Here is a 17,576-nt window from a genome sequence, read left to right on the forward strand (position 1 = left end):
TATGGGTGAGATACTGAAAAGCTAGAATGCAGAAGGTGAGATGGCTGAAATGCTGGGGTGCTGGTCAATTGATACATTGGCTGTGCAGCTGCAGCTGTGTATGAACCAGCTGTATATCCTATTGCCACAAGTCAACTGATGGGACATTGTTACTGGAGTAGATTTATCAAGACAGCTGGAAGAGATTGTGGCTGATACACTGTTGGTGCAATGGATACCACAGTTTGTTGATAGACAGCATATGTGGGTAACAGGAAAGGGCTGAGGGATTTGGTGAATCAGCATTAAAACTTGTTGACCCAGCCTGGATGGTGGAGGTGGAAGTGCTGAGTCACACCAGTGGTGGCAGGCTGCCTTGGACCTGCTGTAAGCAGCACAGTGGATGACACAGTAGGAGGAAGTACTTGGGCCGGTGTGTAATGTGGTAGAGTCTCAACAAGACCACCTGGGGCTGAAGGACAGCCAGGTTGCTGTGAAGTTAAATGTAATGGCTCTCAACACTGCACTAGAGAAGAGGGATGAGAAGCAGATCCACTTCCTATTGAGATGCTGTCCCCATCACTCTCGTCACCAGACTCCACATTACTACCATAATGACTTCTCCTATCCAAAGAATGTTCACTGAGTCTCATAGCCTCATTCAATTGCCAGGAGAGGTTGTGGCCTTTATCTCATGACTACTTATTGGTGGGGTAAGTCCAGATGAGAGTACAAACCCTGCATTTGGCTGGTAACCTCCACATATATATTTAATTCATTGTGTTCTCCCAACTAATAAGAATAAGGTTTGAAGCTGAGTCTGACTATTGCTGTTAGTCATGTGTACTGTAGCTCTCCATTGCTAATTACATTTCTAGTCAAATGCTGCATCAGCCAAGGGGTCAAGTGTGTTGTAATGTCTGTGAGTGGGCTTAGCTACATACGCCATATGGCCAAAAGTCTGCAGACACCTGATGATCACACCCATATGCGCTTTTTTAACATCTCATTCCAGATTCAGTCCCCCTTTGCTGTTATGATAGCCTCCACTCTTCAGGGACGGCTATCCACTAGGTTTTGGAGTGTGGCTGTGGGGATTTGCCGATTCAGCCACAAGAGCATTAGTGAGGTCAGGCACTGATGTTGGGTGAGGAGGCCATTCCAATTAATCCCAAAGGTGTTCAGTGGGGTTGAGGTCATGGCTCTGTGCAGGCCACTTCTTCCACTCGTCCAAGTCTTCATGGACCTTGCTTTGGTACAGGGGCATTGTCACAATTGGTTTGGCCTGGTTTGGGCTAGGCCTCTTAAGTTCAGTGGAGGAAAATTGTAATGCTAAAGCATACAAATAATAAAAATATAACGGGTGCCTTTAGTTAAATATAGGAAGAAACTTTTTTCAAGGTGCTAAGTGCCCTTAGAAGGGGAACTTAGCACCTTAAGCTGATATTTTAATGTTTTAATATGATGCATATGTCAAAGCAAATCACAGGTAAATGAGATTATTGGACTACCTTTCTGTAACATCTCAGGCAATATTCTAGGACTACCTTTCTGAAACATCTCTGGCAATATTCTCGGTCTCATTTTCTTTCCATGACATCCAGCAAATTTCACCACAGACAAATTTGAAAACAAAAATTTCAAATACAAAGACTAAACAGTAAAACTAAATCATAAGGTACTGGGCCATTAAATAATACAGCAGCATAAACTCATACAGATAATATGTATTCACACATACTTTAAACAAGATAACAGCAATTGGTATCATTTAAAAAAAAGAGTATAATTAGAATATATATATATATATATATATATATATATATATATATATATATATATATATATATATATATATATTTTAATTACATAAGACATGAAAATATTTCCTTCAGTTACCTATATGTGTACTATAATGACTATTTTAGGCACTATTCTTCAGCTGATGGGAGGATTTCCACACTACTGTTAGTAACCCGTATTCCATAGTGTCCGGCCCAGTACTGCGTGTCCTTCCCTCCATGCTTGAAAAGGATAAAACGAACACCAGGTCCATAGTCCTTAAAGGTATGAGTCATCTAAAATAAAACAACAGAATGTGATATCAGACACCAGTTGACAGTCCAGATAAAAATAGCAAAAAAAAAAAAAAACAAAAAAAAAAACTTTCAACTACTGAAAACGTCCAGTAGGGAAATAATGGTGCAGCTGATGTATCAGCATATAGGTTGAAAAGTCTTATTTTAAGAAATAAGAAAACAGTCTTTACTAATAATAAAATTAGATAACTGCAGTAACATGCCACTATGACTGAAAAAAAAAATTGCCTATCTGCTATAAAAGGTTGTTTAAAAAAAAAAAAATTATAATGTACAACAAATGTAGTATGTACACCTGTACACTTTTGGCAGTCTTGAAAATTCATTCCACTCTTATCCCAGACTTATACAGGGGACATTGTCCTTGCTCACTAATGCTGAATCCCTGTTTTACTGGAGTGTGAGGTCAAAGCCTAATGTTATTGCAGCTGTCTGGAAACACTTTAGATTTAAACAAAGGATCAAGAAGAACTAGAGAATGTCAATAATGCATCAGTAAACCTCTCTGTGACATTTCTCCTTAATCAGTTTAAGAACCATTTCATTATTCAATGCTTGTGGGATCAAGTCAACATTACTGTACGCTTCTACTGGTTATGACACAGGACTCAATGTCAACAGTCTGCACAATGGTAGTCCCATGTGCACAACCAGCAAAATAGGCCAATCACATGGAATTAAAGACATTTTCTAAGTTCATAACAGTTTGTTTGTAGAATATCATACAAATAGATACTGAGTTTTATGAAGCAATGTTGGAATTGATTTTGTTAGGCTGCCAACACAAAAGCATAAATGAACATATGTACTGAACTTATTTATTAATTTATATATAAAATAATGTATTATTTTATTTATTTTCAATTTGCCATGTCATCAGTTACATTTTATATACACCATATGGCCAAAAGTATGTGGACACGTGACCATCACAACCATATGTGCTTTTTTAGACATTCAAGACAATTGTGTGATTCCAACTTTGTGGCTACAGTTTGGGGAAGGCCCAGGTCAGGTAACAGTCAAGTGTCCTCATACCTTTGGCCATATAGTGTACATTTACATACATTTACTGTACATTCAATACATTTTATTTTTACAGTTTATTACTGAACTTTTGAAGTACATAACGCCTTACTGAAATTGAGCCACAACCATAATTTACAATTTTATAATACTCTTTCCTATATATATTATCATATATTTTGTGATTTTATGGAGTTGTGATTTACACGTTTGTTACTGGTGGTATTTCTGATATGTAATGCCAATAAGATGTTTACGCTGGATCATTATTATTTCAGAAACTGCTGATCTCTTGATCTCTTCACAGTCTCCAGAGTTTACAAAGATTTGTGTTCTCAATTTCTGCTGCAACATGCAGATGGTAGGATTAGAATTTGGTGTCAACAGCATAAATACATGGACTTAACCTTGTGTCAACACAACGGGGAATGTTTTCCTGGCACACATTGGGCCCATAATTTCAATCGAGCATTGTTTGAATGCCACAGCCCGAGTATTGCTGCTCACCACGTGCATCCCTTTATGACCAAAATTTACCCATCTATAAATGGCTAGTTCCAGCCTGATAATGCGCCATGTTGTTTTAAACTGGTTCCATGAACATGACAATGAGTTCAGTGTACTTTAAATACCCAGTATAAGTATTTTTTAATAAAGTGTCTGATGTTCTGTATGTATTTCTGTATATTACAGGTGATGCAAATGTATGTAACAAAATAAATTTAGATGAATATGGACCTTTTCAACATGCCAGACACACTGATATAACATCATAGCTGTCAGCAGCTATGTAGTCACTGTGAGATGGGACCTCCATATCTTCCTAGTATTATTCACTTATTTTCTCTTTTTCAAGTGAAAGAGTTACACTGCCTGTAATAAAATGTAGAGTTTTTTTTTTTTTTTTTTTTTACTTATCCGAAGCATGTAAAAATAGAAAGTAAACCCCAACATTAAAACAGCAAGCAAAATGAAAACTAAAAAATATGTTCAGAAATAGCATTCCTCACAACCCATCCCAAGCTCCTGGAGTTTTACATGGGATCAAATAAATGCCACTAACCCAGTTCCATTGCTGATCATTCCATTGTAAAAATGTCACTGGCTCAGGCTGAAAGAACTGGATTGTCTTCTTCCTGTGATTGAGTAACTCAACACGAATTTCATATACACTGCCACAGTCCCACCGTGGAGCATACCTGAGCAAATAAGAAAAAAAAAAATCAAGGATTTGACAAGTAGAAGAACATTCAAAATAGTTTTACACATTACTCAGGACAGAAATAATAGCGAAAAGCTGAACAAATACTCACCAGTCTGATATGACGATGTTGGGCTGTATTTGATCCATAAATACAGGACTGTAACCTTCTTTCTCAAGGTTGATCAGCTGGCTCTTTATGCATCGCCTGATATATGAATCATAGTTTATTACTGCTCATAGACAGCAGGTCTCTTTTCCATAATGGTTGCACATCTCCTTAATTTTTAATTTAAAGGCTCATAGTTGTCTTTGGGTTACTTAATACCCTCACTTTTGTACATCACGAGGTAAAAATGATAAGAAACAAAGGAGGCTGTGTTTCCTTAGTACAAAATAATACACTTATTGTATAGCAAGACATCCATCAAGGATATTCAGTAAGAAAATATGCAGTAAGAATCTTACCCATAAGAGGTAACAAAGCATTTTGTTACAGTGTCATCTGGATGAGCTGCGAACACATTGTCTACAATCCATCGATCACCTCCATTTTCTAAGATTTTCCAGCCAGTGAAACTCTCTAGATCAAAAAACATTTCTGACATTACTAGTAGTAAAGTTATCATAACAGACCAACTAATGTCAGGATGCTGAAGACTATATGCGCACTCCTCTGTACCTAGACAGTACACGATAGCTGGGAAAAAATTTCCCGAATGTTACATGCTTTCGTGTTATAGCAGATTGATTCTGTTCTGTTCACCAATCCTTTTGTATTTGGACTGATAGGTGTATTCTACTGAGTAAAGTAAACAGTTTAGTTGATTATGTAAGGAATAAAACACAATGGAAAGTTCAATTATAGGTTAATAACCAACAATGGGGTGGCCGGTTACCACCTTCTTTTTTAAATTTTCCCCCTTTTCTCCCCAATCTAATCACCTCCCAGCTACCCCCCACAAGCCAGCTCTCTGTCTTTTCTCCCTGGTTTTATACCCTTGCCCAGATATGTGTCTCGACACAATATGTACATTTTTAAATAATTTTTCTATAGGATTTTGTACATCAATATCAGAGCAAAATAACTCTACAAAACTCTCCAGATTGGTAGTTTTGCTAGTTCTAGTAATGGAAAGTGTATTTAACATGCATGCCAAAATGCATGTAATGCAGTTTTATAGGGACTAACATGTCACTTCATATACAGAATATATTTTTTCCACATCCCAACCTTTTTAAGAGAACACTGTATAAGTACTGTCATTTCCAACTCATATCACAGTGACCTCTGATCTGTTTAGGAAACAGCTGTCTAATCATTGTTGTTTTGCTCACCATTTGCATTGGGGTTCTTCAACAGATTCCGGCGCTTGTTACATAGAACATAGAAGGTCTGCCAATCTTTTGGGACTTTGTAGGTAATGGGAGGCTTGAGTCCTTCCCTACGGCATCGCTCTCTCCAAAACGCAGTGCTGTCCACCACCGACTTCCACGCATTACACACCAGGCGGCACACACAAATCACTTGCTTGCCAGGTAGGTTTAGAAGAATTTCCTCAACAACAGTAAGAGGAAGATCTGGGCACTATGGTCAACAAGGAAAATAATATTACATTTCAGATGAACAGAGATCAGCTATACAGATCCTCCAGAAACTATTCACTCCCCAGTGATTTCTCATTTTGCTGTATTTGCTAAAACGGCAGATCAGATTCGTCCTTGGTCATGAGGACCACGGAACTGCCTGTGAAGCTTCAAGATGAAGTTTTTATGAGGAAAAGACTGGAGAAGCTTTCTAGGAGCAGTAAGCCAAAACATAGGGTTTTCAGCAGGAGGATATGGAAATCTTGTTGCCATCAAGGGCAACATGGATGGAGCCAAATATAAGCAAACTCTTGAGGAGAACCAGTTCCAGTCTGCCAGAAATCTGTGTGCGAAAATGTATGTTCCAACATGACAATTAGCCAAAGCACAGGGCAAAAAATACAAATGAGTGGCTTGAAAAGAAAGTTTGTGTTTTGGAATGGCTGAGCCAAAGCCCAGCCTTAAATCCAACTGGAAATCTGTATCATGCCTGGAAAAACTGCTGTCCACCAACATTTTCCATCTAATTTGCGAGATGTGGCAGAAAATTTGCACTGAGGAATGGGAGAAAATGCCAAAATCAAAATGTGCAACATTCTTAGAGACACATATGAGACAAATCAAAGCTGTAACTCTTGCAAAAGGACAATTCACTATAAGTTTTGGGGGTGACTGCTTAATTAAGCAGTGTTTTGATTTTTTTGTACTTTTAAATCATATCTAAATAATTTAGTTTTATTGCTGTAAAAAAATCCCATATACTTAAATTTGATCTTGCAACACAGCAAAAAAGAGGAATAATCAGTAAGGAGTGAATACATTCTGGAGGCACTGCATCATTGATTACCAAAACCTAGTCACAATCAGTGAAAACAGAAATAGTCTAGTGTAAAAAAAATAATAATAAAAAATAAAAAAGTATAACACTCACAACTGGCTTCCATGCTGATTGAACAATTCTTCTCAGTTTTGACAGCTCAGAAGTCATCTCAAAGTCTTTACAGTCTCGTGTCTTAACGATATAGCAGAACTTCCGGTATATAGCTTTCAGTTTAGTTTATAGATTCTGACCCTGGAAGTATTAGCACAAAAGGACAGGTTTTCTTTTTAATTGTAGCCCTTCGCAGAATATTCAGGTTTCGTAAACTAAATACGAAACGTTTAGAAAAAGAAAATGTCGTCTTCAGAAAAAAAAAAAAAACACTCTTCCGGGAAAACCTGGCTAAATGACTATGCGACAGGTTATAATGCTAGCAAAGAGCAGTAACTAGCACGCAGACTAAAATACCCGGATTTCCAAATATCCTGCCACACTGATAACTCTAAGTGTATATATGCTAGGTGTAATGATATAGAGCTAATCTATAGACTTTACCCAGTCGATTACCACACACTTTGTGGAGAATGAGGGAGAACAGGGAAATAATCCCCTTTCTTTCCACCCGTTCCTAAACTATGTGTGAAATTTATTAGTTAAATTCATTATAAACAAAAATATAAGTTAATATTGGTTTTAAAAAACAAACTTTACTCCGCAGGACGTGTGGTATGTTTATATAGTCAGTCGCTTACTTCCGGGTTTGATCGGACAAATCGGAGCTGTCGGTAACAGGGATGTGATGCTCCTGAGCCGTTTCAGTGAACAGTTTTGTTTTTATATATTTGTATAAGTGTAGGAACTCGTATTCTTGAATGAATGATGAGAGGAGTGTGTGTGACTCAGCTGCGTGAATGGTGTGTGTGTGTGTGTGTGTGAATGAAGCATTATGACAAGATATCTGCTGCTTGCAGTCCTATAGGCTACTACAGGAGGTGATCATTGGTATAAATAAAACTGAACCTTCCTAATGAAGCACAGACACAATAACACTAACATTCGTAAGGCTAACATTCAAGTGGGATACTAGTGTAGTGCATTTCTGATTTTACATTTAGCTAGATTTTATAAAAATCTGATGCAAAGTAATGTTTTAGAAAGTAGTTGTAAGATTTCATGAAACAATTTCAGCCATAGTTAGATTAAAAAAAAAATACTGGTTAAAATATCAGGAACAGGAATAACAGGAATTTAAAAAGGCAGTAAGCCGACTCACTGGGAAAAAAGCCGGAATTCACATCAACAGTCACCCACATTATTATTTACTGGTGAGTGAATTGATCTGATCTAACTCTCTGGAAAGAGCTGGAATTCACGTCAATAGTCAGAAGTTTTCAAAATAAAAGCCGATCACTTCACTGCCAGGAAACAGTGCCCACACTGCCCTGTTTTCATCCAAAGAGGGTAATAACGAAACGAAAACTATGCCTTGGCTACTTCATTGCCTATGTGACGTAATGTTCTGGTTGCCAGTTATTAATAAACGAATACTACATTCAATGGTAATATTTTCTTCAAAAGCTCTCCCCAAGTGGCTGTGACGACTTAGATAAATACAGAACAGAAAAGGAGCGATGTATGCCAGCTGTGCTAATACTGTATTTATGCTGCCTTCATGTGCTTCCACGCATTACACACCAGGCGGCACACACAAATCACTTGCTTGCCAGGTAGGTTTAGAAGAATTTCCTCAACAACAGTAAGAGGAAGATCTGGGCACTATGGTCAACAAGGAAAATAATATTACATTTCAGATGAACAGAGATCAGCTATACAGATCCTCCAGAAACTATTCACTCCCCAGTGATTTCTCATTTTGCTGTATTTGCTAAAACGGCAGATCAGATTCGTCCTTGGTCATGAGGACCACGGAACTGCCTGTGAAGCTTCAAGATGAAGTTTTTATGAGGAAAAGACTGGAGAAGCTTTCTAGGAGCAGTAAGCCAAAACATAGGGTTTTCAGCAGGAGGATATGGAAATCTTGTTGCCATCAAGGGCAACATGGATGGAGCCAAATATAAGCAAACTCTTGAGGAGAACCAGTTCCAGTCTGCCAGAAATCTGTGTGCGAAAATGTATGTTCCAACATGACAATTAGCCAAAGCACAGGGCAAAAAATACAAATGAGTGGCTTGAAAAGAAAGTTTGTGTTTTGGAATGGCTGAGCCAAAGCCCAGCCTTAAATCCAACTGGAAATCTGTATCATGCCTGGAAAAACTGCTGTCCACCAACATTTTCCATCTAATTTGCGAGATGTGGCAGAAAATTTGCACTGAGGAATGGGAGAAAATGCCAAAATCAAAATGTGCAACATTCTTAGAGACACATATGAGACAAATCAAAGCTGTAACTCTTGCAAAAGGACAATTCACTATAAGTTTTGGGGGTGACTGCTTAATTAAGCAGTGTTTTGATTTTTTTGTACTTTTAAATCATATCTAAATAATTTAGTTTTATTGCTGTAAAAAAATCCCATATACTTAAATTTGATCTTGCAACACAGCAAAAAAGAGGAATAATCAGTAAGGAGTGAATACATTCTGGAGGCACTGCATCATTGATTACCAAAACCTAGTCACAATCAGTGAAAACAGAAATAGTCTAGTGTAAAAAAAATAATAATAAAAAATAAAAAAGTATAACACTCACAACTGGCTTCCATGCTGATTGAACAATTCTTCTCAGTTTTGACAGCTCAGAAGTCATCTCAAAGTCTTTACAGTCTCGTGTCTTAACGATATAGCAGAACTTCCGGTATATAGCTTTCAGTTTAGTTTATAGATTCTGACCCTGGAAGTATTAGCACAAAAGGACAGGTTTTCTTTTTAATTGTAGCCCTTCGCAGAATATTCAGGTTTCGTAAACTAAATACGAAACGTTTAGAAAAAGAAAATGTCGTCTTCAGAAAAAAAAAAAAAACACTCTTCCGGGAAAACCTGGCTAAATGACTATGCGACAGGTTATAATGCTAGCAAAGAGCAGTAACTAGCACGCAGACTAAAATACCCGGATTTCCAAATATCCTGCCACACTGATAACTCTAAGTGTATATATGCTAGGTGTAATGATATAGAGCTAATCTATAGACTTTACCCAGTCGATTACCACACACTTTGTGGAGAATGAGGGAGAACAGGGAAATAATCCCCTTTCTTTCCACCCGTTCCTAAACTATGTGTGAAATTTATTAGTTAAATTCATTATAAACAAAAATATAAGTTAATATTGGTTTTAAAAAACAAACTTTACTCCGCAGGACGTGTGGTATGTTTATATAGTCAGTCGCTTACTTCCGGGTTTGATCGGACAAATCGGAGCTGTCGGTAACAGGGATGTGATGCTCCTGAGCCGTTTCAGTGAACAGTTTTGTTTTTATATATTTGTATAAGTGTAGGAACTCGTATTCTTGAATGAATGATGAGAGGAGTGTGTGTGACTCAGCTGCGTGAATGGTGTGTGTGTGTGTGTGTGTGAATGAAGCATTATGACAAGATATCTGCTGCTTGCAGTCCTATAGGCTACTACAGGAGGTGATCATTGGTATAAATAAAACTGAACCTTCCTAATGAAGCACAGACACAATAACACTAACATTCGTAAGGCTAACATTCAAGTGGGATACTAGTGTAGTGCATTTCTGATTTTACATTTAGCTAGATTTTATAAAAATCTGATGCAAAGTAATGTTTTAGAAAGTAGTTGTAAGATTTCATGAAACAATTTCAGCCATAGTTAGATTAAAAAAAAAATACTGGTTAAAATATCAGGAACAGGAATAACAGGAATTTAAAAAGGCAGTAAGCCGACTCACTGGGAAAAAAGCCGGAATTCACATCAACAGTCACCCACATTATTATTTACTGGTGAGTGAATTGATCTGATCTAACTCTCTGGAAAGAGCTGGAATTCACGTCAATAGTCAGAAGTTTTCAAAATAAAAGCCGATCACTTCACTGCCAGGAAACAGTGCCCACACTGCCCTGTTTTCATCCAAAGAGGGTAATAACGAAACGAAAACTATGCCTTGGCTACTTCATTGCCTATGTGACGTAATGTTCTGGTTGCCAGTTATTAATAAACGAATACTACATTCAATGGTAATATTTTCTTCAAAAGCTCTCCCCAAGTGGCTGTGACGACTTAGATAAATACAGAACAGAAAAGGAGCGATGTATGCCAGCTGTGCTAATACTGTATTTATGCTGCCTTCATGTGCTATCGGAATTCTAGTACTTCCCAGTTTTGAAGTGGGAATTACGAGTATGCCGTGTTCACATGCTTTGTTGTCGGAAAGGACACGAAACATGGACGACGCCAAGTTCATTCATACGTATTTCTTTATTCTTCTATTTTGACACTATAACACACATTACTCAGATAGCTAGCTTGCTGACGATAAGGGAATTTTGGTCAAATACAATCTTTTTTCACGGTGTAAAAATGTACAACATGTATAGACTGGTTGCTGATATAGTGCACAAATGAATGTGACCAAAACAACAAACGCTAACAATTAGCTGTATTTAGAAAAAAGAACAAAACCTGCCATTCAGTACAGAAACTGTCTTCTCCTCCGACATGTTGAAAGTTTAGGACTCCCTCCATCTCGTCGTAATTACGATTTGAAGGGTGATTCATGTGCAACTTCCTAGTGGGAAACTCGTATTTACTCACAACTGGCTTCCATGCTGATTGAACAATTCTTCTCAGTTTTGACAGCTCAGAAGTCATCTCAAAGTCTTTACAGTCTCGTGTCTTAACGATATAGCAGAACTTCCGGTATATAGCTTTCAGTTTAGTTTATAGATTCTGACCCTGGAAGTATTAGCACAAAAGGACAGGTTTTCTTTTTAATTGTAGCCCTTCGCAGAATATTCAGGTTTCGTAAACTAAATACGAAACGTTTAGAAAAAGAAAATGTCGTCTTCAGAAAAAAAAAAAAAACACTCTTCCGGGAAAACCTGGCTAAATGACTATGCGACAGGTTATAATGCTAGCAAAGAGCAGTAACTAGCACGCAGACTAAAATACCCGGATTTCCAAATATCCTGCCACACTGATAACTCTAAGTGTATATATGCTAGGTGTAATGATATAGAGCTAATCTATAGACTTTACCCAGTCGATTACCACACACTTTGTGGAGAATGAGGGAGAACAGGGAAATAATCCCCTTTCTTTCCACCCGTTCCTAAACTATGTGTGAAATTTATTAGTTAAATTCATTATAAACAAAAATATAAGTTAATATTGGTTTTAAAAAACAAACTTTACTCCGCAGGACGTGTGGTATGTTTATATAGTCAGTCGCTTACTTCCGGGTTTGATCGGACAAATCGGAGCTGTCGGTAACAGGGATGTGATGCTCCTGAGCCGTTTCAGTGAACAGTTTTGTTTTTATATATTTGTATAAGTGTAGGAACTCGTATTCTTGAATGAATGATGAGAGGAGTGTGTGTGACTCAGCTGCGTGAATGGTGTGTGTGTGTGTGTGTGTGAATGAAGCATTATGACAAGATATCTGCTGCTTGCAGTCCTATAGGCTACTACAGGAGGTGATCATTGGTATAAATAAAACTGAACCTTCCTAATGAAGCACAGACACAATAACACTAACATTCGTAAGGCTAACATTCAAGTGGGATACTAGTGTAGTGCATTTCTGATTTTACATTTAGCTAGATTTTATAAAAATCTGATGCAAAGTAATGTTTTAGAAAGTAGTTGTAAGATTTCATGAAACAATTTCAGCCATAGTTAGATTAAAAAAAAAATACTGGTTAAAATATCAGGAACAGGAATAACAGGAATTTAAAAAGGCAGTAAGCCGACTCACTGGGAAAAAAGCCGGAATTCACATCAACAGTCACCCACATTATTATTTACTGGTGAGTGAATTGATCTGATCTAACTCTCTGGAAAGAGCTGGAATTCACGTCAATAGTCAGAAGTTTTCAAAATAAAAGCCGATCACTTCACTGCCAGGAAACAGTGCCCACACTGCCCTGTTTTCATCCAAAGAGGGTAATAACGAAACGAAAACTATGCCTTGGCTACTTCATTGCCTATGTGACGTAATGTTCTGGTTGCCAGTTATTAATAAACGAATACTACATTCAATGGTAATATTTTCTTCAAAAGCTCTCCCCAAGTGGCTGTGACGACTTAGATAAATACAGAACAGAAAAGGAGCGATGTATGCCAGCTGTGCTAATACTGTATTTATGCTGCCTTCATGTGCTATCGGAATTCTAGTACTTCCCAGTTTTGAAGTGGGAATTACGAGTATGCCGTGTTCACATGCTTTGTTGTCGGAAAGGACACGAAACATGGACGACGCCAAGTTCATTCATACGTATTTCTTTATTCTTCTATTTTGACACTATAACACACATTACTCAGATAGCTAGCTTGCTGACGATAAGGGAATTTTGGTCAAATACAATCTTTTTTCACGGTGTAAAAATGTACAACATGTATAGACTGGTTGCTGATATAGTGCACAAATGAATGTGACCAAAACAACAAACGCTAACAATTAGCTGTATTTAGAAAAAAGAACAAAACCTGCCATTCAGTACAGAAACTGTCTTCTCCTCCGACATGTTGAAAGTTTAGGACTCCCTCCATCTCGTCGTAATTACGATTTGAAGGGTGATTCATGTGCAACTTCCTAGTGGGAAACTCGTATTTACGATAATTCCGACAGCACGTGAAGGCAGCATTAGCCTACACCGCACTCCTGTTCTAGCATTAAGGCTAAAGTTGTTTTTACTGCCTTAAAGCTTTTCTATTCTGGGAGAATAGCTGAAAGTATTGTACACAAAATACAAAAATGGATAACTACACCAAAGTAATTGAATTCTGACTGACTGACAGGTACTCACATGGCTGTAGAAATGTCTCCCATACAGAATAGTAAGAAACAGGCGATGATAGTGAATGTGAAACTGTGAATGCGAGCTGCCTTACGAAAGTTAAATAATTCCAAAGGGAATTAGATAATAATTTAAATAAACACAAGCTAGGTGCGAAGCACCTCATAGACTGCCGTTTCATTCACTCACCTTTAACACGCTGAAGATTCTCCACAGGGGGCGCTCGTGTAAAGCGTCTTCTTCTTGCTCTTCTTTCTCATTTCATATTTTTGCCCTTGTAAAGATGGGGACTGTGGTTTTCCCATGCCTTTGGAATGAAAAACCATTCTTCTTCTTCTTCTTCTTCTTCTTCTTGCTCTTCTTTCTCATTTCATATTTTTGTCCTTGTGTGATTGCTTCTACAGAACTGACAACTAACAATGAAGCATTTTTAGGCCTGATATTTATATTTAGTTTAGGCAACAGTGCTCAGTGAGAGATTTTGAACACAAATAAATTGAATGGAATTAAATTGCAAATATATTGAATGCAAATATAAAATTGCAAATATAAAAAATGTAATAAAACAAAACTCAAATAGGCTGTGGCTCAAGCGATGATTGATTGGGATTAACGGGCCCAAAGTGTGCCAAGAAAACATTCCCCACACCATTACACCACCTCCACAAGCCTGGACTGTTGACACAAGGCAGGTTGGGTCCACAGGTTCATGCTGTTGGTGCCAAATTCTGACCCTACCATCTGTGACTCAGCAGAAATCAAGATTCTTCAGATCAGGCTACATTTTTCCAGTCTTCAGCTGTCCAGTTTTGGTGAGTCTGTGCCCACTGCAGCCTCAGCTTTCTGTTCTTGGCCGACCAAAGTAGAACCTGACGTGGTCTGCGGTTGTAGCCCGTCCGCCTCAAGGTTCGAAGTGTTGTGCATTCTGAGATGTTTTTCTGCTCACTGCAATTGTACAGAGTGGTTATCTGAGTTACTGTAGCCTTTCTGTTGGCCTCTCTCATCAACAAGGTGTTTCCATCCACAGAACTGCTGCTCACTGGCTGTTTTTTCTTTATTGTACCATCCTGAGGAAACTATAGAGACTGCTGTGTGTGAAAATCCCAGGAGATCGGCAGTTATAGAAATACTCAAACCAGCCCATCTAGCACCAACAATCGTGCCGTGGTCAAAATCACTGAGATCACATTTTTTCCTCATTCTGGTTGATGTGAGCATTACCCAAAGCTGCTGGCCCGTATCTGCATTATTTTATGCATTGCACTGCTGCTGCACGATTGGCTGATTAGATAATTGCATAAATGAGTAGGTGTACAAATGTTCGTAATAAAGTGTATAAGTGTATGTAATCAGCTAGTATATTCAATATTACCTGATCAAGAATATATTGTCTGCAATACTTTATTTTATTTAAATTTAAGGACATGGAAAGATAAGTAAAAATATTCATAACTTTTCCAAAAACCTTTTTAAAAAGTTTGTGCCATAAGGCTGTCCTCGGAGTGAAATTCCTATAATCACAAAGCTGAGAAATGTGTAAAGGTGCTGTACACACAGGGAGAACATGCAGAAGTCCAAACAGAGAGTAACTGGAGCTCAGGATCAAAACCCAGGACCCAGGAGCTGTAATGCACCGACACTACCTGCTGTGCCAACACAAAAACTATTTAAAATGTATTTATAAAACTTATTTATTAAATGTACTAATTGACGGTTGTATTTAGACTGTCTACTTTTTTCAAATATAAAATAAAAATGTATTTTTATTTATGGTTTTGGGTTGCCTGTGCTGCATAGTACAATGCCAAAATGTTTTAGGAAAATTAAATTAAATTAATTTAATTAAAAATTAAAGTAAAAATTTAGTCAGCTAAACTGCAATGTAGTTCCATAGCTACATTATAGCTTTCCTTAAACAAGTGTACCTAGATCAGAGGTGCCCAACCTTTTTGGGCAAACAACCCCAAATGGACATTATAAAGCTTCTTCAACCTCTTGCCCACCCTACTTTTTTAAATTCCAGATTTTGAATATAGGACTACTGTAACATATGAACATTTTATTATTTATTATGTGTAAAAACCATACAAATATTCATTGTACTGACTTACCAGTCTAGTGAAAATTGTTGTGTTGTTATAGAAAAATAATCCATGCCATAATTCATGGATGGTGTGATACACCCCAACTTGAAGCAGAGGGGTCTGGTTTATAGTTGGTGTATAGTTTGTGTGTGTGTGTGTGTGTGTGTGTGTGTGTGTGTGTGAAGAAGCAGCAGCATTGTTCACATTGTTTGCTGTGTACTTTATGTACATCTGGAAGATAGGTGGCATGTCAGAGCCAAAACATCAGTGGCCATATGTGTAGCAGCTTTCCATTAAACTGCTGGTATTGGTAATAGGAGTGAGCAAGTAGTTGACGCGTAAAAATTAGAGTCTATGCAAACAGATGTAAGATGCAAATAATCTCTTTCTTTATTGTGCTTCAATAAATAAACATTGCTTCAATTAGCTTCCTGTGGTTTCATTTTGTGTAGTTCACAAAAAGTCCACACAAAACTCCATACCTTGTAGTTCAACACGGTCCAACACATAATCCAAAAAGCCTGTTTAACATAACGAAGCACGACCTAAAACTGTCAAAAACTGTGTGCTTCCCCACTACCAATACACACACCTGTTGTATTCTATACCAGAGTGCCACCCAATGGATAAATACATAACTACAACAAAAATGGCTTCAACAATATCTATAAAGCCGCTCCGAGTAAAAATTTTAGTCTTATGTGTGTCGAACGACATAATTTTAGTCTTATTCCTAGACTTAAGAATAAATGTGATTCATAAAGGTTCCTAAGTGTTAAGGCTAGGTCTCAGCCTTCTAAATGATTTAAGAGTGCTGGAGAGGTATCCTAACCTAGTTAGGAGTAACAAGATGGCAGCAGAGAGACAGAGACCATGCACTTTCCAACAAAGAAAGAATGTGTTGGAATTATAAGACAACAGGAGTTGACAAAAACACTAAAGGCTTAATTGTCAAGGTATTCTTTTTGTTACTGATAACAACATAGTAAGGCAGTTCATTGACTTCCCAACCAACATTCAAACCATACAGCAAAAGCAAGCTGCTTTTATGAGGATTGCGGGCGTCCCCGGAGTTATTAGAGCCATCGATGGAACTCATGTTCACATCATTGCTCCAATTTTAAATGAGGAGACATACATCAATAGAAAAGGACTCCACAGCATCAGTGTTCAAGTTGTGTTTGATGGTAATTACAAGATCCTGGATCTCTCCCCTTACAGAAGACCACAAGGAGAACAGCAGCTCAATTATCACAGGTACTGTACCAGACTGAACTGTAGACAAAATGCCAATTTTGTTCACTGAGCGCATTCATGACTTATCTGAGCTATGTTCATTTATATGTTCGTTTTTTTACATCATGAAGGGCACACAAAATAACAAACCTGTGGTTGAGAAAGGAATTAGACAGCTGAAAAGTAGATTCCATGTCCTTCATGGAGAGATTCGACACTCTCCTGAGCATGCTAGTCGCATTTTACACATTTGAAAAGCTCATAATCTTCCACTGCATGGTGATGATGATCATGATCATCATGACGATGACAGTGATCATGATTATTATGACCACAATACAGAGTGTATTAGGGAGAGCATTGATAAGGGACTGCTTTGCCAACTTACATTTTGGGTAAGTAAAACTGGTTCTCAATAAGTAACAACGCACAAATTTTTCATCCCACAATTTTATTTGCACAAAACATGTAAAATCATTGAGTATTCTTTAGTTTTTTTCCATTTTAGTATATAATATTCATTTTGAATTTCCAGCAACTTTATTTGTAATTTGAGCTTTTTTCTTTTAAGAGACTCAATGTCATCGTGAGGGGCTGTGCTCTGTGCAA

The 17,576-nt window shown here is 37.6% G+C and overlaps 1 protein-coding gene and 1 long non-coding RNA gene across 4 annotated transcripts; both read right to left on the minus strand.

Moving 5' to 3' along the window:
• Nucleotides 1-1,420: 1,420 nt before the first annotated feature.
• Nucleotides 1,421-8,294, minus strand: LOC113530362 (F-box only protein 6). 3 transcript variants are annotated; one of them, XR_008304248.1, is made up of 8 exons: nucleotides 7,986-8,294; nucleotides 6,824-6,964; nucleotides 5,644-5,893; nucleotides 4,774-4,888; nucleotides 4,418-4,513; nucleotides 4,168-4,303; nucleotides 1,527-2,057; nucleotides 1,421-1,490 (listed from the first exon to the last, which is right to left on the minus strand). XR_008304248.1 is itself a non-coding variant. In XM_053240880.1 (7 exons), the coding sequence occupies exons 2-7, from the start codon at nucleotides 6,878-6,880 to the stop codon at nucleotides 1,911-1,913; spliced, it is 801 nt and encodes a 266-aa protein (XP_053096855.1). In that variant the 5' UTR covers nucleotides 6,881-6,964; nucleotides 7,986-8,294; the 3' UTR covers nucleotides 1,421-1,910. The 3 variants fall into 3 exon arrangements, 2 of the variants coding, with proteins under 2 accessions (XP_053096855.1, XP_026776065.2); XM_053240880.1 differs by having other exon boundaries at nucleotides 1,421-2,057; XM_026920264.3 differs by lacking the exon at nucleotides 7,986-8,294 and adding an exon at nucleotides 7,465-7,924 and having other exon boundaries at nucleotides 1,421-2,057.
• Nucleotides 8,295-8,385: 91 nt separating this feature from the next.
• LOC128320680 (uncharacterized) lies at nucleotides 8,386-11,342 on the minus strand. The gene is made up of 3 exons (XR_008304249.1): nucleotides 10,581-11,342; nucleotides 9,419-9,559; nucleotides 8,386-8,488 (listed from the first exon to the last, which is right to left on the minus strand). It is a non-coding gene; the product is annotated as an uncharacterized LOC128320680 (long non-coding RNA).
• Between the last annotated feature and the right edge of the window lie 6,234 nt (nucleotides 11,343-17,576).

Source organism: Pangasianodon hypophthalmus, chromosome 16 (genome assembly GCF_027358585.1).
Source record: "Pangasianodon hypophthalmus isolate fPanHyp1 chromosome 16, fPanHyp1.pri, whole genome shotgun sequence".
Classification (NCBI taxonomy): domain Eukaryota; kingdom Metazoa; phylum Chordata; class Actinopteri; order Siluriformes; family Pangasiidae; genus Pangasianodon; species Pangasianodon hypophthalmus.